At 40.2% G+C, this 23,365-nt stretch overlaps 1 protein-coding gene across 2 annotated transcripts in view; it reads left to right on the top strand.

Moving 5' to 3' along the window:
* The window catches only part of LOC124167717 (protein 60A-like), a 62,749-nt gene that overhangs the window by 26,635 nt on the left and 12,749 nt on the right, over nt 1–23,365 (top strand). For both annotated transcript variants that reach the window (XM_046545723.1, XM_046545724.1), the window contains exons 5-6: nt 6,703–6,936; nt 21,441–21,517. In XM_046545723.1, the coding sequence (XP_046401679.1) occupies nt 6,703–6,936; nt 21,441–21,517 (311 nt within the window). The remainder of the gene's footprint in view (nt 1–6,702; nt 6,937–21,440; nt 21,518–23,365) is intronic.

The following is a 23,365-nucleotide window of genomic DNA, read 5'->3' as shown; positions in this document are numbered from 1 at the left end:
AGGCTCTTGAATATTTCCATGAACACCTGAATAATATTTATGATAACATCAAGTTCACCAAAGAAATCAAAGAAGATGGCTCCTTACCGTTTCTTGATGTTCTAGTAAGAAAAAGGTAAGACGGAAGCTTGGGACATTCGGTCTTTAGGAAGGAGACCCACACAGACAGGTACTTAAACGCGGCATCACACCATCACCTGCGTCAGAAGTCCTTCGTTATCAAGACCTTAAGACATAGAGCCCTTGCCGTTTCTGATGAAGATAGCATGGGAAGTGAAATGGAACATCTTATTTCAATTTTAAAAGGAAACATATACAGTAAACTCTTGATTTTACGAAGTCAGTGGGACCGGAAAATTGGCACTTCGTAAAATCGAGTTTCGTAAATTCAAACCTTTTTCATAAGTCACGAAAAAAATGTTCGCTTTTGTTTCTTCCGCCGTTTTTTGTCTTTAGTGGTCTTATTTAAATGTTTTCGGTGGTTATTCTCGGTATAATTCATAGAAAAGGCTTTTTGCTATCGATTTATGATGTGAAAAATCGTTAAATACCACCATAAAATTCCCATTTCTAGTTCATACCAACATCAACGATCGCTAAAGAAATTCCCGACCAGTTTAGAAAACGTAATCAAATAATGAATTGCAATGTTTATTATAAGAATTTACAGTAATAAATTTGTGGTTAGGAGCCAATAGCTACTATTAAGTATGCAAAAGATAGATATTTGTTTCTGACACCCACGGAATTTTAGCGGCAGCCGGCCTAACCGCCATTCATGTCGCCCTCTATCGCTCAGTGACGAGAAAAAAAGAAAAACAAGGGTCTTAGCCCGTTTCCAAAATAACCTTCGTAAATTAATATTTCGAGTTACTTCGTATTTTCAGCAGAATGTGCTCTATTTTCACTGAGATTCAATTACGATCATAAATAACGTAGGATGTGATTATCTTCTGGCGAATATTTGCAGTAAATTCTGTTTGAGTTCTCCGTCCGACTACTGTGTTCCATCATCTTCGCAGACGTTGCCATAAAAGACTTAATTCTTCATCAGGACTGTATTCTTCATACCGGATGTGAGGTGATCTGTTCATATAGTATGTTTCTCTCCTTTTATGCCGACAGGAGCAAGGTTCCAACCGGAAAACGACAGGAGAAACATCTTACAGTATCGGAGAAATATAGATAGAAACGTTATTATCCACATTGATTGTTTTCCTACAAGAGACGTTTTATCATTTCTCAACGTGGTTAAGTATTGGTTCACTAGCGTGAATTCCCAAAAAATGACACGCAAAAACCTGTACCGTCACCTCATTTAGTTTTCGTGTTCCTTTCTCCGCCGTATTGAAAGTTATGCAAAGGATCATTGACATAGAGAAAAGATTTTCTTAGTTTTAGCACTAAAAATAGTCGCGCCATAATCGTAAATAAATATAGTGTGGAAAGAGCAAAGAAAGTAATTTCAATTGAAAAGTCAGCTGAGAAGAAGAGAGACAATTATAAGCGCGGCACCATTTTCCCGATAGTGGAAGATACTTCTTCCGCCTCTCTCCGGTGAATAACTTCCCCCAGTTGCAGGTAAAGATGAACCATGCCCTTCTCCACAATCGGGGAACGTTCCCAGTGGGTGGGGTGAATAAGAGTGGGATGGGGATTGCCTTGAGGAAGAAGTGTGGTCATCACAAGGACTGGTGAAGGGGGCAGGACAAAGAAGGGTGGGGAAATGGCCTTCAGCTCTGCCTCAGTCTACTTTTGGGGGCCGTATGTATTTTTTTGCGACGCACACAAGCTCAGTCACCTTAGGGAGGGAGTGAATGGGAAATGCTGGGGAAGGAGGGGTTTGGGATGCGTAAGGTGGGTGTCAGCAAGATCAGCCAAAGGCGGCAAGAGGGAAGGGACAAAGGCTTTTGAAAGACAGAACCCCAGCATGGGAGAACGGGGAAGCGCGTGAGAAGAAAGTTCATGGTTAGACTTGGAAGTGCGTCTTCATTACGAGAAGCCTGAAATATAAATTGGCGGTAAATAGAGCCCAATACTTAAGATATTTAAGTTGTTCATTCACAAAGGCCAATATATACACGAAAAGATATTATGGCGTGGATTGCATGTATCAACGTCCATTTCGGGATGTTATTAATTTCTGTTCCCATTTATAAAAGTAGCAAATAGATTTGAAAGAATGATAATCATGAATAAAAATATCTAAATCGATATCCAAACGCACATGAGCAAAATAGATGAATGTATACATACCGATCCATCGCAAGTAATACCGCTCAAGCTTCTTCCGGTACAGGACTTTAAAATATTGGATAATGCCTTGGTCCAAGGGCTGGGACTTGCTAGTCGAGTTCGGGGGTAAAAAGAGGACTCGAACATTAGCCAATTTTAGATCCTCCACGTATTTATGAACGGTGGCATTATCCATTATTAAAACAATTTTGCTGTTCTCTCCAGCAATTTTTCTCTGTAGACGTATAACCGTTTGCTGTAAAATTTCTCGGGTCATCCAGCTGTTTTTATTTGCATGGTAAAAAACGGGGAGGGCTTCCAATTTTACATGTTTTAAGCACCGTGGCCTTTCAAATTTCCCAATGACATCGGGCTTATTTTGTCCGTGCCCGTTTGGTTGACGCACAGCCCCACAGTAACACGCACTTTACTCTTTTTCCCCCCATGGCACCTTTGCCCTTTGAAACCCAGGGTTGCGTCAGGTAATGCCTTAAAAATAGCCCAGTTTCAGGGGCCAGCGAGGGTGAGCTCGTCGAGGAAAGGGTCCCGGATTAGGGACCCTTCGAAGTGCTTCGGCGAAAAGTAGTCAAGTAGTATGTTCACAGCAGTGCAAAGGGTTAATTAGGGGTGTACGAAATACTCCGCGCGACCTTCCTGGCATGTTAAACTACGAATTATTGTCGATGCTATGTTTACGAACAGGCACGTAAATAGGGGTATAATGTCAGCCGCGATATTTTAACTGAACTCCTACTCCCCCTAAATTCCCACAGTGAGGTTTTTGGCGACCCATTTCTCTCCAAAGTTGCATTATCATTTACGATTTCGCACTTTTGATGGACCACAGTTGGAAGCGCTGATTTTTTAGCTACTTACGCCGGCGTAACTAGTTTTGTTGACAAATTTTTCGCCGTAGTTCGTATAAACGAATGCCATTTGTTCCTAGGGACCGAGCCGAGGTTCGTAAATTCAAAAAATTTCGTATAATCGAATAGCGCCATGTATTTAGCATAGGCTTTTCACCGGGACCGCAATATCACTTCGTATAATCGAAAACTTCGTAAAATCCTGCTTCGTAAAATCAAGAGTTTACTGTATGCTAATTCATTCATTAGGAGAGCTTTAAGGGAAGTCAAGGCCCCGATGGAGAAAACAAAACCAAGTGCCTTTGCAGTTCTGCCTTACATATCAGGAACAATGGACCGGATTGCTCGCATCCTTGGAAAAGCCAACGTTGAAACCAGGTTTGGCACGTTGAGGAAGATCATAGACCTACTTCCATCCGTCATTGATGCTATTCCCCCATTACAAATGGAAGGTATATATATGAGATTCCGTGTTCATATGGGTCTAGTTACATCGGACAGACCAAACGGAAGATAGTGACAAGGTTGAAAGAGCATGAAAGGGCGCTGAAGGCAAGGCAATGGGAAACTTCAGCTGTTGCCGATCATTTTATGTCGGGGCCGGGACACAAGATCCTCCTGGATGAGGCCAAAGCCATTGCAAGAAAATCTGCATATTATCCACGGCTTATTAGAGAGGCGATAGAAATTTCTAAACGACCTATGAATTTTAACAGGGATGATGGATATACAGTGGAACCCCGATTTATCGTTCCCGCATTCATCGTTTTCCCGCATTCATCGTTCGCCGCTCTTGGTCCCAAATTAAGTTCCATAAGGACAATGTAATTTTTTCCCGCATATATCGTTCCCTGAAGTATCAAACCTTGAGGCCGTAGAGCTCAACTTTTTATCTACCCTGAAGTATCGTTTACCCGCATTTATCGTTTGAAGATCGCGGTCCCGTCGTATAATTTTCCCGCATTTATCGTTTGACGAAAATGAGACGAAGTGTTTACTACGTGTTATTTATGGTTAATAACGACAGACACATATTTAGAATCTTCCCCAGGAGATTGAAATACGATAGGGAGAAGCTGAGTGCCGTGGGATAGTCACATTATCGCATTTCCCAAGATCCGGTATCCCCCTCCATTCAGCACTCGCCTCTCCCCGTCTGAAGCTTTCCTCTTCTCCGAAATAAAAAAAAGATCCCAGCTCGAGCAGGGATCGTATTACGAAGACCTTAGCTTCGAAAGAAAATATCAAGTTACTCGAGAACAAAAGAAACCTTATTCAAGCTTCCCCCTTTCTCGACGGCTGACTTTTTTTTAGCTGACCTGCTTTTAGGATCCCCACCTCTGGATGTCAACTGCTGCATGAATCACCTATTAGCCCAAAAGGTGTGTAAAAATGAATTTCGGCAATTGGTATCATACTTCTATTATTTTGAGATATTAGTGATGTGCACGTAATTCAAAAAAGAATGATACCAAACACGACGTATTTCTAACGTTAATTAACCATTTTAAGCAAGAAAATAGTTGGTATAATAAGATGGTGATTTCTGTTGAATATTGATATCCTCGCAGCTGATAGTGAGCTTCACGGCAGTTGATGCGGATATTTTTCGAAAACAATTACGAGTCTGGTTACAATTTACGAGTTATGCTACAAGTCTCACCTGTCTGAGGTGCTAACGAAGCGATGTCTTCTCAGGATATTTTGTTTCTCCCTACTAGCAATCTGAATTCATCTGCTCATCTAGAGCTACGCTACTTATTGTTAGAAATGAGTGGGTAAGTTGCCTTCTCTATAGGATAAAAAATTTAATTGCGCAGTCATATGGTCATGCTTCACCCTCTGCAGTAAGCTCTGCTTACGCCGTACGCGATAGCATTAGTGCCGAACTTCACCTCGAACGAGTGGTTCCGTACTTTCCAGGGTGGGTTGACTTAAAACCGGCGAGTGTTTTCTGTGTGGGTTCAATAGAGTCCGGTTTCATTTTCATTAGTTTTATTCTTTTTCGTCTTCGGACCATGGCCATTCCGAAGACACAAGTGAGAACTTTAAAGGATAGACTGAAAATAATTGAAGACGAAGAAAATCCGGGCTAGAAATGTGTGAATATTACTGCACGCCTCGGTATGTCCGCTAGCACATGACGGCAGGGGTGGGGGTAGAGCGAGATCCTTGGTGAAAACAAGAAGTGGGATGAAGCCGAGGATCAGGTGGGCGTGCCGCTGATGATTAACGCCTTATTGCCTCAATCATATTAAAAATTTAATTGCAAGAAAGGAACGTTTCAAATAATAAACTATTTTTGGCCTTCTTGATACATCCTATAGCCAATCACTGCGACGGCGAAATTAGTTGTTTGAGGCATAACAGGCACATTTCTCTCGTAAATACGTGTACTTGAAATGGCATTTGATGGATAAGAATTTTTACGTCGAACAGAAATGCATAATAGCAGTGAAAATTCCGAGTGGAGTGAAACATTTTTTTAGCAAGGTGGCGTGTTCCTTCAGGATATTTGAAAGAGATATAATCCGAATCAACAATATGACCTAAGTGTTTCGATAAAGGAATAATATTCCTGTAATCAGCTAAAATCTTTTTTGAATCCATTATTGAATGTCATAATTCGCAAAAATCCAGCGTTTCCTGGGACATAGGCAACCCGGACAAACAATCCCGCATTGATCGTTTTCCCGCATTCTACGTTTTTTTCATCCATCCCCCTGAAAAACGATAAATCGAGGTTCCACTGTAATTTAAGCCATGTGTGCTAGAGATATATTTCGAAAATTTGATAACAATATTCCACTTTTCATCTTCCTTTTTTATAGTAGATGTTTTAAAGAAGTTGGCTTTTATTTTATTTTTATTTACTTTTTTAAATACCTTGACAACAATGGACCAGTTTTTCCAATGGTACGATAGATGTTTATATTTTCATTCTCCTGACGACGTTCCCAGTAAGTGGAATGAAACGTTGAGACAAATATTAAGCACGCAGACGTACACCCAAAAATGGATTATAATAGTGCATATTATCCTGTTTTTCCTTTTGTCGCCTACTTCTCAAGTTAATCATGATAAAAAATTAAAGCTACTCTTGTACCTCTCACAGCTTGCTTTGTTTACATTCTTGTGAGTGAAATATCACTTACACCTAAACAAGTTAATAATTAAGATAATGTTACCGTAGCTCTCTGCAGGGTATTTTGATTACTCGCTTGAATGATTCACTATGCTCTAATGAGCCAATCTCTTTTTATTCTCTCTCAACTCCTTTATATATACTTGGACAGCCGATTCTCAGGGATTTATTTTTTCTACTTTTGTAATTAGCTTCTCTGTTGTTGTAATCACTATTATTATTTTTGATTAGTTATTAGCTTAAATTCTGGAACTTTCTGTAACGCTACAAAGAACTGAAGAATACAGAAGGATACCATTATAAGTTCACCTGATTTTTGTATTGTTTTTGGCGCAGAGGTACACAAACCCTTGCTGGCACAATTAAAGGCTATGCAGAAATTTTAAATTTGATGGCCTCCTATTTTATAGAAATTTACAAGAATGAATTATGTATTTCATTTTTTGCCTTTGACAGATTCTCATGAGTTACATCCTGAAGATGTTGGCATTGTTGGACCGCCAGTGGGCTACAGTGGCCGGGGTCCCCAATCCTCCAAAGAACCATTCCTGGTTGCATTTCTGGGCTCATCTGTTTTGCCCACAAGGACTGTTGGTGTTCACTCACGGTCAACGAGGGAGGTGAAAAAACGGAGGCGAAACCGCCAGATGGAGCCATCCAAGCTCATGGCTCCAAGGAACCCGCTCCTCGGTGAGAACCAAGCAATGATAAGTTGCTACTCTCCCTGCAATTTCCTCACTCTTCCTTCTTTATTCAGGCTGCTTCATCACCAGCAAACCTCTCTCTATTTCCTACTATGATTACCTTGCTCATTCCAGAAATAATATCCATTCCAATCAGTACTTTCTCTATCTTAAATACCCCAGCCAGTCTATCCTTTGGAACAAAATTGCCTGAGAATTTATCAGTAATAATAATAATAATATTTATTTGCCTGGAGATCTTGGTACATACATGTTCTATGATATATGGCACGTCAATGTTTAATTACAAAAAAAAAGACATTTAAGGAAATACAGTAAATTCCGGTTATTACGCGCCTCACTTTACCGCAGTTTCGGATATACCGCGGGTCTCACCATGTCCCCCGAGATGATTACATTGACCTTTTTTTTGAGGTAGGTAACTTTGTGGCGAATTTTATCTCGGCGTGACTACCGACGCGTCGCAACTTCAAGCGACTGTATTAACGCGGTTGGCGACGTATTCCATACATTGTTTTGTAGCCATAAAAAAAACTCGGTAATGCCTGATCGGTCATTGTGTCTTGCGAACTCGAGCTGAAAAGTGTGTTGCACGGCTATAATAATTTTCGAGATTTTGGGAGATTGAGATAATTCTCATTCGTACGTTCGCACCGCGGCGCTCAAACCAAGGTAGGTACTCAATGCTCACAGGCTTCGAGCATTTAATAATGAATGGGCTGTTTTACCTTTGTCTTAATATGAATATGAAAATTACTTTTTTACGAAAATTTTCATTGATTTTAGGGTTAAAACGATGTCTGCCAAAAGGAAAACTTACACAATAAAAGAAAAGTTGGGCATAATCGACAGAGTGAAACGCGGTGATTCAAAATCAAGTTTATTCAGGGAGTTTGGTGTTCCTGAAGGAACTATTCGTGGTTGGATGAAAGAAGAAGTTAAATTACGATCATTCGTTGATCAAGTGGATGACGAAATAGGGCTTGATAGAAAAAAGGCCAGATTGAGTGCTGCTGGTGATGTGGATGAATGTTTGTTCACGTGGTTTGTTCAGAAGCGCAGTGAAGGTGTTCCATTATCTGGTCCACTTTTACAAGCACAGGCAATTAAATTAAATAAACAAATAGGTGGTGCTCATGATTTTGTTGCTTCTGCTGGCTGGCTATCGAGGTGGAAAATTCGCCACGGGGTAGCGCAAGTTAACATGCAAGGAGAATCTCGTTCCAGTGACAGTGAAGCAGCTAGAGAATTCTGTGGGACTTTACGCAAGATGATTGATGAGGGTGAGTACACTGAAGAGCAATTGTATAACTGCGATGAAACCGCTCTCTACTACAGATTGCTTCCAACAAAATCACTTGATATTAAGAAGTCGGCAAATAAATCCGGAATAAAAATGAGCAAAGAAAGAGTGACTTTATTACTGTGCGCGAACAAATCAGGAAGTCACAAGTTAAAACCTCTGTGTATTGGTAAAAATCGAAGTCCTCGGTGCTTCAAGCACGTTAATATGACAGCACTACCCATAAATTACAAAAACAGTCAGAATACCTGGATGACTCGAGACATTTTTTTATCTTGGTTCAATGAAGATTTTGTTCCATCGGTTAAGAGCCACTTAAGATCAAAAAAGTTAGAAGAGAAGGCTCTACTTCTGTTAGATAACTGTCCAGCCCATCCGTCTTCTGAGCTCTTGATATCGAGGGATGGCAAAATAGTGGCTTCGTTTTTACCAAAAAATACGACAGCTCTTATTCAGCCCATGGATCAAGGGATAATCAGAGCATTTAAAGCCCATTATCGGCGGGAATTGCTCACTACTGTCATAAATTCAGAACTGCAGGTACAAGAATATCTGAAAACAGTCACCCTGAAGAATATGGCTTATAATATTGGATTGGCATGGAAGAAAATAACTTCAGCTACAATCCTAAATTGCTGGTCAAAGTGCGAGTATAAAGCGGGCGATAGCATGGAAGACGAAGACGAGTTTTTGGGTTTCACGGAAGAGGACGCACGTGAAGCTTCAGATGTTCTTTCTAATAAACTATTTGTGAGTGATCTCGAGGCCTGGGTTCGCGAAGACGAGGAAACTCCTGTATCTGCTTATAAGAGTGACGTAGAAATTGTGGCTGCAGTCCAGAGCCGCGCAAAAACAGCTGCATCATCGGAAGATGAGAGCGAGAATGAAGAAGACGAATGTGAGGTCGAGATGCCAAAAATTGGCCATTTATTTCATAATATTAGTGAATTGATGAATTGGTTGGAGGGACAAAGTGATTGCGATAGTATTCATCTGTTGCACTTGCAAAGCATAAAAAATTACGTGACAAAGAAAAGCCATCAACTATCGCGGCAAAAGAAAATATCCGAGTATTTTAGTAACTCCCGTTAAAGTAGAGCGTCTAAATCATAAAATAAATATTTTTAATAATGTATTACGCAAATAAATTGGCTATAAAAATTACCTTTAAGGGTTTTTTTATTGCTTCCCACGTATTTTCCCGTCATAACACGGTTGTCCGATAACGCGGGTGTAAACTATGTCCCCCTAGACCCGCGTTATAACCGAATTTTACTGTAATTATAAACATTACCCATACAGAACATATTTACATAGTTAAATATTTGTCAATAGAATAAAATAAATGTGTCAAAAAGAACTCCTCCACCTTAAATTTAAAACTAGACATTTTTTCCAAGCTCTTAATGTTTCTAGGAAGCTTGTTGTATAGTAGTAGGCCCATGTTAAGGGGGGAAAGGGTGGTTTTACTGGTTCTGATGAACTTTACATGTAAATTGCTAGAGTTCCTGGTGTAGTGGTCGTGAATACACCCATGTCTCGTATAGCGCAATTTCGATTAGCGCAATTTTGATATAGCGCAAATTCGTTCCTCGGGGAAACATTGCAACGCAGTGTAGCCTAATCAAAAATTTTAAACGCTCTCGTGATAAAACGTGAACTTGCGCTAAGTACACACGTAATTTCTATCAATTTACGTATATTAATATTATTTCTTGCCTCAAATCTTCTTTTTTGTTTATATATTAATCGAAATTCATTGCTGTGCAATTGCCAAAAGTATTACTCGTCATTGGGTCCAGATAGCCGGCCTACCAAAGATTTATCTCGTCTCCTTAACAGAATGATAATAAATAATTTAGATCGTTAATTAAGCGTGGGGCTAGTGGAAATGAGTTTTTTTTTCACCAATACAGTTTGAGACGTATTTTTGCCGTCGTAGGTTACCGGGCGATAGACTTCCAGGTAGAGGGTCTACGCTAAAGCCTTCAAGGTCATCGGTATTCACGGGGGAGAAATGGAGCGGTGGCCGAGTTGCGCATGAATAGCATCAACACATAAAAGGGTCCGCTATAGAGTCTCAAACACAATGGCTTCGTTCCCTCCCAGCAGTCATAGGCCTTCTGCGTCTCAGGAATACAGTTCAGCAGAAGAAGGTGATTTAGATAGAGCCATACAGAGTAAAAACCAAGAGAATATGGCAAAAAATAGGAATGCGTGTAGAAAAAACAAGAATTTATCAAGAAAAACCATAAAACTAGAAGAGGACTTGAGAGAGGTCAATTGCTTTGAAAATGGAGAGCGTCAAAGCGATATTGCGTGGAAGTTTAAACTCACGATGCCTTATTTTGAATAAAGACGAAGCTAAAATATCAGTGACCTCAGCCGCACCAACTTCAACCAAGCGGTCTACACATACGGAAAGTTCATGGTGAATCAGTACAAAAAGACGAGAGTGGTAATCGCTCCGAGACATTTAGTGAAAGCGGTTGGTTCCAGAATTTAGACGGCAAGCAGGTATTTTCAGTGCGGCGATATCAGGTGAATCTGCAAGTGTTGATAGCGCAGCCACCACAACATTTTCTGATGAACTCCAAACTGTTATTGAAAGTGGCTCCTTTCCCCCTCAACTAGATCTAATGTTGACGAGACGATATTCTTTTGGAAAAGAATGCATTCTCGTTCATTCATTTTCAGGGAAGGAAAACCTGGGTCAGGTTTCAAGGCATTTAAAGACTGTTTCACGTAGCTGCTAATGACTCGGAGGACTTCAAATTAAAATGATTTATCATTCATAAACTCCGCTAGCTATGAAATGGCATTTAAAGTAGCATTTTCCTGTCATTTCGATGAGCTACAAAAGGGCCTGGGTGACACAACAGTTGTTTTTAGACTAGTTTTAAAAATCGTCAACTGCCGGCAACGCATTACGATCCCCTGAGATAGCAGATGTTAGCCCACCCGCACGACAGGATGGAATTTCGAAAGCACGTAAGAATTTTTTTTAACGTGAATAAAAGTCTTTGAATGCATGAATACTATCTTTAAAGATGTTTTAAACTATAAATATTTAAAGAAATAATGTTTTCTAAGGCTTTTTATGGGAATATAGATGTTTTAGAGGAAATTCAATACCAAAGACCTATGCTACCAGGAACGCATCCCTATCTTCCCTATGTTAAAACGCTCTCGTATAACGCAAATTCGTATAGCACAAAGACCCCAAGGAACGCATCCCTTGCGCTATACGAGACATGGGTGTACTATCGTTGGTAGCATACAGACCAAGATTGCATTTAGCACAGATGATTGCACTCAACATTTAAACACACGGAATTGGGAGAATGGAGACGTTCTTGAAAAGAGGGCGACATGGAGCTCTAAGGGGTGCTCTACACATCAGTCTCACTATCTTCTTTTGTGCCTCATATTTTATGCCTCATATACCGTATAAGCGTGTGTAAGAGACGCACACGTGTAAGAGGCGCACCCCTATTTTGAGGATCGAAGCCATAAAGAAAAAAAAATTTGCGGCATTTTTTTAATCCTATCGTGCGGTGTTGCAGACGTATGCCTGGAATTTCGACAGTTATCGAAATGTCCTCTTTCAGAACTATTTGAAAGAGGAAATGTTGATAACTGCGGCGGTTATAGCGGCATAAGAGGGAGTAGAAAGAGTTCCCATCGCTCTATGTTGCTTGTCCTACTCACGAACAATTTTGTTTAAAAGTTCTCGCAGGAGTATTGCAATAGAATGCAGCCGTGGAAAATTTTTAGGCAAAACACGACAGGCACATAGCATGAACCTTCCCAAGAGATTGGACAACAATCGGGGCAATCTCAGCACAGTAGGATAATAACCACGTCGTAGATTTAAGGCCCCTTGCACACACACCGATTTTGGACGGCCGATAAAATATCGGCCGTGAACAATGGGTGAGCATTGGAGCTTGCACACGTACCGACCACGCGCCGGCGCTGGCAAAATGCTGGTTGGCTGCTGGCCATTGTCACTGTGGATCGCCGGCGCCGGCTCAAAAACTTAGCAACTTATCGTTTGACCAGTAAAAATCCAGCGTGTGTGCAAGCATCGCTTCGCCGGTAAAATATCGGCCGATATTTTACCGGCCGTCCAAAATCGGTGTGCGTGCAAGGGGCAACAGAACTACACCCGGCCCTCCATCAGCCAATGCCTCTGCCGTTTTTTTCCTTTCCGAGACTCCACAGGAAAATAGGAAAATATCAAGCTATAGGGGAACAATGGAAACATGTTTCATCCCTACCCCATCTCACCAACTGACCTTTTTCGGCCTACCAGGTTCAATTCTCCGAGTTTCTGGAGGTCAAATGCTAGGTCAGTCACCTTCTGAGCTCGAAGATATCTCGATATCTTTCAGCAATTGTATGACATGCACGAGGTTCTAAAAAGAATTAGACCTAACGCGACGTATATCTGACAGCATTTAAGTTTTTTGAGATCTAATCGATTGACACAAAGATTTATAGCTAAAACAAGGCTACTAATATTCAACATAGTCCAAACAGCACAATTTCGGAAGAAACAAGCGTAGCATAAGCGCATTCAAACAAGACGAGACGGGCTGGAAACTTCAGGCAACGCAAACTGCGTACATCACATTGCTGCGCCTTCGCCCCTTCGCTTTAAAGGCAACAACGTCACATGCAAGATCGGACGTGTTCTTCCCTTGCTCCTTCGCTCATAGCCTCGTAGCTTGAAATACGGAGGGGAGGGAGCACGCTCCTTCCCCTCGACCTCTCCTTCAGCGCTCTTCACTTATAAGCATTTCCGATTTCTTCTATCCACCATTTAGTCCAAACATGAACACACTCGTTCCAATTTTTAAACCGCAGGTTTTGACACCAATATAATTTTCAGTTGCAAAAATTCTCATATTATCGTCTAAAGATAATTTTTGAAAAATCAGGTGCTCAGCATAGTGGAAAAAACTCGGCAAGACAGATGTTGACTAATAACCAGGTATATCCTTCAAAACTACGCGTTTCTATACGTTTGATAAGCGATTACTATATGCAGGATAAATGCCGCGGGATGCCCACTCGTGGCAATAAATTTAGCGCGCGCTCCGGAGAGAATCACCCCGTGCGATCTTTTCAATGTTCACCTCTGGGGTAGCGACGTGCCGGCGCGATGCTTGCAAGAAATTCGAACAGGAGCATTCTAAAAATACGTCACTAAGGGAGAAACTCCCATGCCTGCCGCTTGATTTTGACCTGGGGTTTCAGATGACTGACTCACGCTGAAAACCAAGGCCACTCAGTTCCCCTTGGACTTGCGACCGGGGAAGTGGAGAGGGGGAAGATAAGAAGTTTGTGTAAGAGGTGCACCCTCATTTTCGGCTGCAATTTCTGGGAAAAAAAGGTGCGCCTCTTACACGCGCTTATACGGTACTCTTTATTTAGCATAAATTGGATACCCAAGGAGGGGGCAATAGCTCCCCCTAGCCTCTCTCTGGATCCACCACTGATCTAAGATCGGTTTCATAAAGTTCCAGCATAGCTATCTTAGTGTGAGTTGGATATGTAGGTCATTTCTAGTCTTGCTATCATGATCATGAACATCTGAGTTTATAGGGTACATGTGCAAGTTGGTTTCAGCATATATTAGAGTGGATAAAATCTAAATGCAAATTAGTAAAAATACCCCCATTTTCGGCTGCAATGTCTGGGAAAAAAGGTGCGCCTCCTACACTTGCTTATACGGTAATAGCGCCTCATATTCTGTGCTTAACAAAAAGTTCTTACTACTTCTGTCCGCAAATTACTACATAGTGTTTTAGAATATTAGGTACACAACCAAGTTCCCGCTGTTTTTAAAAGATGGCTCTAGCAGTGATCGTTGGTCGATTTTGACACATTGGAAACGTATTTGAACCAAGCGTAGACTATTTGCAAGCAAACTGCTAGGCGACAATTATAAGTTTGTTTTAGCATCATATCCTAATTGTTTTGTTGCATGTCAGAGTTTTTGCCAAGTAAACATAATTTGCGGGAAGAAAACGGTGACTGAAGCATATTTACAGCCCCAAAAAGTTTACGAAGATGCTTCTCAAAGTTAAACAACGTGCCGTGATTGGTTCCGTTGCTTCAAAGACGGTCATTTCAATGTTGGCGACCGTACGTTTGAAGGATGACGGAAAACTAGAGATGGGTCGAATAGCAGATTTCTCGAACTCGAATATCGAATTCAAATATTCAATCATTGCTCGAATATTCGATTACAGGCGGTCCCCGACTTTCGTACACAATGCGTTCCCGAAAACTTGTACGAAAGTCGAACCATTGACTTCCATACTAATTAGGGGTTACGTTCCAAAAGAGCGGAATATACGTACTAAAACCTTTTTTTCATGGATTTTATTTCAATTCACTAAATTTTAATAATATGTTAATAAAACTCCTCAAATCATCTAATATCTTTCGAAAATACGCAGAAAATGCTAATAAAAGTTTGAAAAACTTTTGGCTATCGAGTGAAACTTCCTCTTGGTGTTTAAGTTGACATTCCACTTATTACGTCCACTATAAATAAAAAGACATATCAAGAAGTATAATAAAATATAGTTATTGAACCCGCACTCTGGATACCTTTTAATTTTTACACCAAAATTCGACATTTGGTAGGTGACATTCGTGATTGTGTATATTTCGCATGTTATTAAAAAAAGACAAAAGACAAACGGAATTCGGACAATATATTTCGTGAATATTTTCGGGAATATTTCGTGCAATACCGTTGCTGAAGGAGTATATGAATTAAACAGCACTCAAACGAAAAAACACAATTAGAAAGAAGATCTTACTAGTTTTAATGAAAGCTATTTGATGATGTCTAGTCAACTTCTTTAGAAAAATATCTTCAATGAAGGCTTTCTTCCTCTCTTGATGAAGAAGCCTATAGCAGGCAGTCTCTCTCCCAAATAAATCACCTAGATAAGAGTCAACTACCAACAATTCCCTTCATTATATACGTTCGTATTGTTCGCATACACTGCCAATTGAAACAATTGAATGTTGGGATGCGCAATAAACACCGCGGGAATTTAAAAAAAATTACAGACCAACGTCCGAAAGTACGAATTTAGCGTACGAAAGTCAAGCAAAAGGTGTCAATTTTGAACGTACGAAAGTGCGAATTGTACGAAAGTCGAGGACCGCCTGTACCTTGAATTTCTAATACCTCGAATACTAAACGATGAATGCGGTCTGGGAATGTTTGACTAGGTTGTCTTTGCAGCAGGAAACCCAAGATTTTGGTGAATAATTGTGATTTCATTTAAAGGATTCAAACAGGGATTTATCTTATTAATGAAATATTTTAATTTTATAGGAACAATTTGGGCTTATAGTTGATTCAACTAACTAACATCTCTTTCAAATATTCTAAGGGGATACACCACCTCACGAAAAAATGATTGCATGCCGTCTCGGCATTTACACTGCTACAATGGATTTCCGTCTGATGTATGCATTCTTATTTACCAAATGCCTTTTCAGCAGCACACCCATCTCATACTCGCCTTCCTCCAACTTCTTATTTTCGACAGGTAATATTTGATAGCTCAGTTTCAAGTGGTGTGAATTTAAGACACAGTTCTTAAACAGTATAAATAAGGAGCTTCACAGTATGTGGATGGAAAAAATATATTTCAATGTTAAAGGCACACATTAACCCTCTTAGTGCTATCCTTCTTTCTGGGTTACTGGCGAGAAATGCGGAGGGTATTTTCATAAAATGTAGCAACTAGGAAAAAAAACAATACAAAGCTATTTTATTTATATCCATAAGCAGTTTTTTTAATTATTGAGGTTAAACTGGTTAATCAAAAAAATGATTTTACTAGAGATGGGTCGAATAGCAGATTTCTCGAATACTAAATGATGAATGCTGGAATGTTTGACTCGGTTGCCTATGCAGCAGGCAACACAAGATTTTGGGGAGTAATTTTGATTTCCTTAAAATGATTCGAACAGGAATTTAGCTGATTAATGAATAATTTAATTTTATGGAAACAATTGGGCATATAATTAATTCAACTAACATCGCTTTACCCCCACTCCTGCTGCCAAGTGCTAGCTGACAATCTGAGGCATTTTGCAAAATACAAGCTCTTTTCCACCGGATTTTCTTCAATTATTTTCAGTCCATCTTTGGGAGTTCTCACGAGATAAGAAGATGAATTGGAATTGCTATCAGGGAGAAACCAAATATTCTGAGAAAATATCCTTTTGTCTGTGACTGTAACAATAAAGATTTATAGCACCACTCATAAATTGTAACTTGATATATGTTTTCGGAAAAAAATACCGCATCAACTTCCGAGAAGCTCTGCTGCTCATATCGAGTTTCGCCAGAATGCTAAGTCTCCGTCGTATTTTGACATTTATTTCTTTGCGTAAAATGCTTAAATAAACTCAGAAATACGTCGTGTTTGGTCTTATTCTTTTTGGAATTACGCGCACATTACTAATATTTCAATTCAATAAAGGTGTAACATCAATTGACGAAAGTCATTCTTAGACACCCTTTGTGCTAATAGATGACTCATGCAGCGGTTGACCTCCACAGAAATGGGGAACTTCGAAGCTGGTAGGAAAAAAAAGGTCAGTGGGGGAGGAAAGGGAGGGCCCGAAACACGTTTCTATTGTTCTCGCGTATTTTTTCGAAGCTAAGGTCTTCGTAATATGATCCCTGCGCGAGCTGTGACCTTTTTTTTATTTTGAAGAAGAGGAAAGCCTCAGAGGGGGGCTAGTGCTGAATGGAGAGGGATACCGGACCTTGGGAAATGCGCTAATGTAAGTATCCCACGGTACTCACGCAGCAGTTGACCTCCAGAAATGGGGAACTTCGAAGCAGGTAGCCAGAAAAAGGTCAGTGGGTGAGAAAAGGGGGGAGGGCGTGAAACACGTTTTTATTGCTCTCGTAACTCAATATTTTTTTCGAAGCAGGGGTCTTCGTAATGCGATCCCTGGGCGAGCTGGGACCTTTTGCTTGATTTCGGAGAAGAGGAAAGCGTCAGAGTGGTTGAGGCGAGTGCTGAATGGAGGGGGATAGAGGATCGTGGGAAATGCCCTAAGGTTGCTATCCCACGGCACTGAGTTTCTCCTGGTGGGGGGAATCGGGGATTTTCGGATTTTTTCACCCGACTATTTTCGGTTCCCCTCGTCGAACACTTTTCACCGCTAAAATCCACGAATTAGATGCAATTCGTCAACTTGCGTAAAACGGCGCTGCGAGCACTAAATGACTACAGTTCTCTACATTTTTCCGAGTCACTACCAACGACGTGCGTGCGACAGTGTATGACGCGAAATTCAAAGTATTCGAGGTATTCGAGGCGGTACTTTTCGCATAACTATTCGAAATCTCGAATATCGAATACTTTCTAGTATTCGAGGTATTCGAGTATTCGCGGATACTATTCGCACATCTCTAGATATTACGTTAACTGAAAAAAATATCAATGTAATAAGATATAGCAAATTTGATAATGTACTATGTAAGAGCCGATATATCGGTCTGTCACACTTTTCGCCCGAGCAGCAAAAGCCGATATATCGGCCCGCCGCACTAAAAGGGTTAAAAATTGTACAACAGCTGAAATTGTGGATAAATATTTTAAAAAGTATTATTTTCTGGGCAATAAACTTATTATACAAAACAACAGTTGAAAAGTAAGGATAAAATAGGTTTGGTTATTGCCAAAATAATTTACAGTTATAAATGTACAACCTTGAAGTGATTTAATTTTTTGTGTTTGATATCGCACTAAGTTAAATATTTCTCCGGTGATATTAATCATGACAACTTTAAAAACTTCCCCAAATGTTAATGTGACAAAATATTATTGCAAACACTCGGTTATAAGGTTCAATAACTGGAATTTTTAAAAGTAGTACACGTACAGTAAAACCCCTCTTTTACACTTTTTACGGGGACGAGGAAAAAAAGTGTAAATTGCGGGAAAGTGTAGAATCGAGGTTAGGCACCATTTAATGAAAAACAACCCCTTTAAATATAGTTAAATGTTCTATTTTTCATATGAATCATTTTCTAAATGAATAGTAAGAATAAAACCTTTAATTATGATAACAAAACATTCTTTATTAGTACTGAACTCTCAGTGAGGTAGATCATATTTTCTGATCAGATTTTTAGATCATATTTTCTGATTTCATAGATCAGTCTTTTAAATGTTCTTCATCAGTTTTTTTAAACAATTTGCGATTTCTCCCTCATCAACTTCTTTCCATGATCATGCTACATAGTGTAGGGCATCTAAAACTGATACTTTGAAGCTGTTAGGGTCCCTCCCACTGTCAATCAGATAATTGCTTTTCTCACTAGAATCCTGCGGTAGTTGGATTTGAATACATGGATTATCCCTAAATCTAATGGCTGTAAATGGCTGGTACAATTTGGTGGGAAGAATACCAGTTTTATATTCCTCAAATTCACATTTTTTGGGTGGGTTGGGCATTGGTCTAAAAATACTATAATTTTGTGGTTTTGTCCACCCATATTGGCATCTAGAGCCTGCATTCGTTCCGGAAAGAAATGTAACGTCACCCAAGCTTTGGTATTAGCGGCATAGGTTGTGGGATATGTCTTGATATTTTTAAAACATCTGGGATTTTGGATTTTCCAATAACAAATGGCCTTAACTTTTCACTGCCATCAGCATTAGCACCTAACAATACTGTTAAACGAGCTTTGTTATGCTTTCCACTAGGGCAAGATTCACCTCTAAAGTCTTACAGGGAAGTGTATTGAAAAAAATCTCATCTAAATTGAAAATGTTTTTTGGAGCATACCCTTCTATTTGCTCACTTAAACTATGTTTCTTCCACTGTGCCACTGTTATTGGACTCATCACAAATTGTTTTGTATACAACATTATGCCTAATCTTAAACCCGCTTAACCATCCATTTGAAGCCGTGAAGTCTTCAATTCCCGGCCTCATTGCCATATGCTGCGCATTTTCCTTTAGAATAATTCCGCTGATGGGTATGTTCGAGGACCTAGTGTACTGAAACCATTCTTTTAAAATTTCTTCTAGTCTATTTTGAGTACTTAACATATTTTCGCCTCTTTGCACTGGGTCCGCATTCCACTGCACCGGTTTCTATCTTTTTGTGAGTTTTAACAAGTGTTTAACGTGGACACTGGAATCCCAAGCTCTTTGGCAAGGGAAACGCGTGAACCTACATGCGAGTCAACTCTTCCCAAAATTTTAATTTTATCTTCTATTGAAAAAGTTTTCCTGTCTCGTTTCTGGGCCATTCTGTATTTGATTCGCGTTTATTGACGCTGTCACGAAAAGAGCAGGGAAAAAGAGATTACGATTAAAACGACTTTAAAATTGATCGAAGAACTTGGTAATAATGTACACGAAGGAGAACACCCATTGCGTTGCATTGCGTGGATCATCACGAGAACGACCACGAATATAAACATAGCGTCTATATTCGTAACTACGATGCTTACAAGGGAAGTGGAAAACCTGCAATATTTACCACCAACAAATGGAATGAAATTTAAACGTCGCAAACAACCTATCTCCAGGAAATTCCGCGATCATAGATACTCATATAAATTCTATGCCCACGAACACGCGCGATAGTGGTCAGAAACAGATGAAGAAGGAATTGGTGTAGAATTTCAAAGAGGCCGTATTAATGATAGTGGCACTGGTGACAGGTATGCCAAAAAGGCAGGGAGGTTGTAAATACAACTTCCTTTCCTATATTTACAACCTTCTTGCAAAAAGGTTATCCCAGGCTCCAATCTCTATAACTCTTTCTTCTTGATTACGGTGCGCTATCCGCCATGTTCCCTTTGGCGGCCTGGCGTAAGTAGCGGGTCATTTGAAATTTCGTCAGCGTAAATGCGGGGAAGACTTAACATTGTAGAGATACTTAAATCATCGGGACTTGACAAAAATGTCGCAAATTGCGGGAAAACGTAAAATGCGGGGGCGTAAAAGCGAGGTTCTACAGATATTCAAATGAAAAAAATACAAAATCAAGAAATTCCAACCTTTTCTCAACAATCACGTACTGTTACTATTTAACAACTATTACGCACTAGTGCCTTTCTTTAAATTGTCTCCATTTGCCATGATACAGCTCTTGCTTCACTGACGAAGCAATCACAGAACTAGTCTCTGAGCTGTGCAGATGTTTTTGTTGGTGTTGTAGCTGTTTCGGAAAAATTCTGGCTACTGAACTGGCTACACAACAGGCTACTAGGTTCGGTAGCCAGTGCGTCGCCAGCTACTGTCTCTGGCGACGTCACCTGGCTACCTCGTCTAATAAGGGCCTAAGAGTGTGGGATAATAATTTTATACGTATTGCACGCTGACTTCGGTATACACCCAAAATTTTTATTGCCACCTGGATGTCTCGCACTTTCCCTCACCATAAGGATCGCTTAGGGGCTAAAATTCTACTAGAGCAGCCCTAGTGGCAGGGGGTGTGTCCTGTACAGGGGGTCTCGTCTCTTCTGCACCGTCTGGAAGCTAAAATCGTGTATTCCGCAGCCTAAGGGATAAAGTATGTAAGCTTATTATCTTTATGGAGCTTTGATGTTCCTTTCCACATAAATGTAGATTGTATATATATTTTTCTATCTTGACATTGGCCATGCAAATACATGTATTGTTGATAATGAAATAAATTTATTATTACATGGTCATCATGTATGAATGAGTTACCTAACCTCTGCCCCGATAGAGGTAGTGTCAAAGGCGGAGAGCACCCAATGACTTCACAACCCTTTAGGGCTGGCCTTAAAATGTGCAATATTGTTTGTAAAAATTTATTTCAGTCAGAATTATTTTATGAGATCATATTTCTTGGAAACTATTCTCATATATTATCAATAACATCAATTATTATGCATGGATATATTCGTAGACAACACCAAATGATCTTGAAAACCACATGTGATCAAACAGCTTAATTAACGCGATGACTTTAAAGCTTTGATTGCAGTTAGGTGTCATTTCTTTAGAAACTTCATGTGGATGCACAAGTAGAATTAAACAAAGGCAGTTATGTTTGTCGTTGATAAGTTTCACGTTCACTAAAAAGCATTATGCATTGGATCTATAGCCACTGATTGCATTTGTCTCTCTTGTTGCAGAACCTCCTGGACTTTGGTCATCACGCAGCTGTCAAATTAAAACCTTATATGTCAGCTTCCGTGACTTGGAGTGGCAGGTGAGTGTCTTAAAAAGGCTTTAATAGTAGTTGTGTATTCTTATCAGTCAAATTGAAATTCATGTCGAAAGAGGAGAGAAATTTTGTCACCTCTAGCGGTAGAGGATTTTGGAGAGGGCATAAAAGTGAAGCCAGCAGAAGCTTGTTTAGCACTATGGCTGCCAAAGTGATCTGCTACATTGTTTACATTTCCCATGATTGTGTGTCTTAAATGAATTTTCAATTTTCTGTAATCTGTGGCTGCTGAGGCATTCAGAAGGTACAAGTGTATATTTCATCAGTATAACATATAAGCATTGCCTTTGATTAAAATTTTATGTGGTTTGGTTTTGCATTCACCTAGCTTTCTTTCCATACAATCATATAATTGCAATCCTGAGATTGGTAAACATACTAAAGCCCTCCATTTCTCCCTATCCCATTCTTGAACTGTCTACTACTTCTCCCTTTGTGTCTTGTCATTTTTTCACGTGCTTTGCGGGATCGGAAGATGACATCCGATTTTAATAAATCTTTTTTTGTTTTTCTTGTACTAACGTATCGCAACTTTTCCGTGCTATAGTGACACAAAATTTGTAACTTGAGTTTTTTCGCACCACCCTACTCATTATGCTCAACTTCCAGGAGGAAATGCTCAGGCTCAAGCGATTGTATGGGGTTTAGGGATGGAATATGTGGACTAGAATCAAAGTCCAAGATACATTTTTCATTTTTGATTCACTATTGATGCCAAGCCTAGGATGTCTTTCGATCAAGAGATAAATTAGTGTGGTATATGGTAATAGAGGATGTGATTCAACTAAAAGAGCCACTCAGATACTTTAAGCTATGTATGCTATTTTACCATAGTACCGTATAAGCGCGTGTAAGAGGCGCACCTTTTTTCCCAGATATTGCAGCCGAAAATGGGGGTGCGCCTCTTACACAAACTTCTTATCTTCCCCCCCTCCCCTTCACCGGTTGCAAGTTCAAGGCGAACTGAGTGGCCTTGGTTTTCAGCGTGAGTCAGTCATCTGAAACCCTGGGTCAAAATCAAGCGGAAGGCAGGGGAGTTTCTCCCTTAGTGACGTATTTAAAAAATGCTCCTGTTTGAATTTCTTGCAAGCATCGCGCCGTCACGTCGGTACCCCAGAGGTGAACATTGAAAAGATCGCGCGGGGTGATTCGCTCCGGAGCGCGCGCTAAATGTATTGCCACGAGTGGGCATCCCGCGGCATTTATACTGCATATAGTAATATTGGTGTCAAAACCTGCGGTTGAAAAAATTCGAACGAGTGTGCTCATTGTTGGACTTAATGGTGGATAGAAGAAATCGGAAATGCTTATAAGTGAAGAGCGCTGAAGGAGAGGTCGAGGGGAAGAGGGCTCCCTCCCCTCCGTATTTAAAGCTACGAGCGAAGGAGCAACGGAAGAACACGTCCGATCTTGCATGTGACGTCGTTGCCTTTAAAGCGAAGGGGCAAAGGCGCAGCAATGTGATATACGCAGTTTGCGTTGCCTGAGTTTCCAGTCCGTCTCGTCTTGTTTGAATGCGCTTATGCTACGCTTGTTTCTTCCGAAATTGGGCTGTTTGGACTATGTTGAATATTAGTAGCCTTATTGTCGCTATAAATCTTTGTGTCAATCAATTAGAGCTCAAAAAACTTAAATGCTGTAAGATATAGGTCGCGTTAGGTCTAATTCTTTTTAGAACCTCGTGCGTGTCATACAATTGCTGAAATATATCGAGATATCTTCGAGCTCAGAAGGTGACTCACATAGCATTTGACCTCCAGAAACTCGGGGAATTGAACCTGGTAGACCGAAAAAGGTCAGTTGGTGGAATGGGGTAGGGATGAAACACGTTTC

This window comes from Ischnura elegans, chromosome 11 (assembly GCF_921293095.1).
Source record: "Ischnura elegans chromosome 11, ioIscEleg1.1, whole genome shotgun sequence".
Taxonomy (NCBI): domain Eukaryota; kingdom Metazoa; phylum Arthropoda; class Insecta; order Odonata; family Coenagrionidae; genus Ischnura; species Ischnura elegans.
Note: the sequence above shows the minus strand (reverse complement) of the source record. Positions and strands in the feature narration are given on the sequence as shown.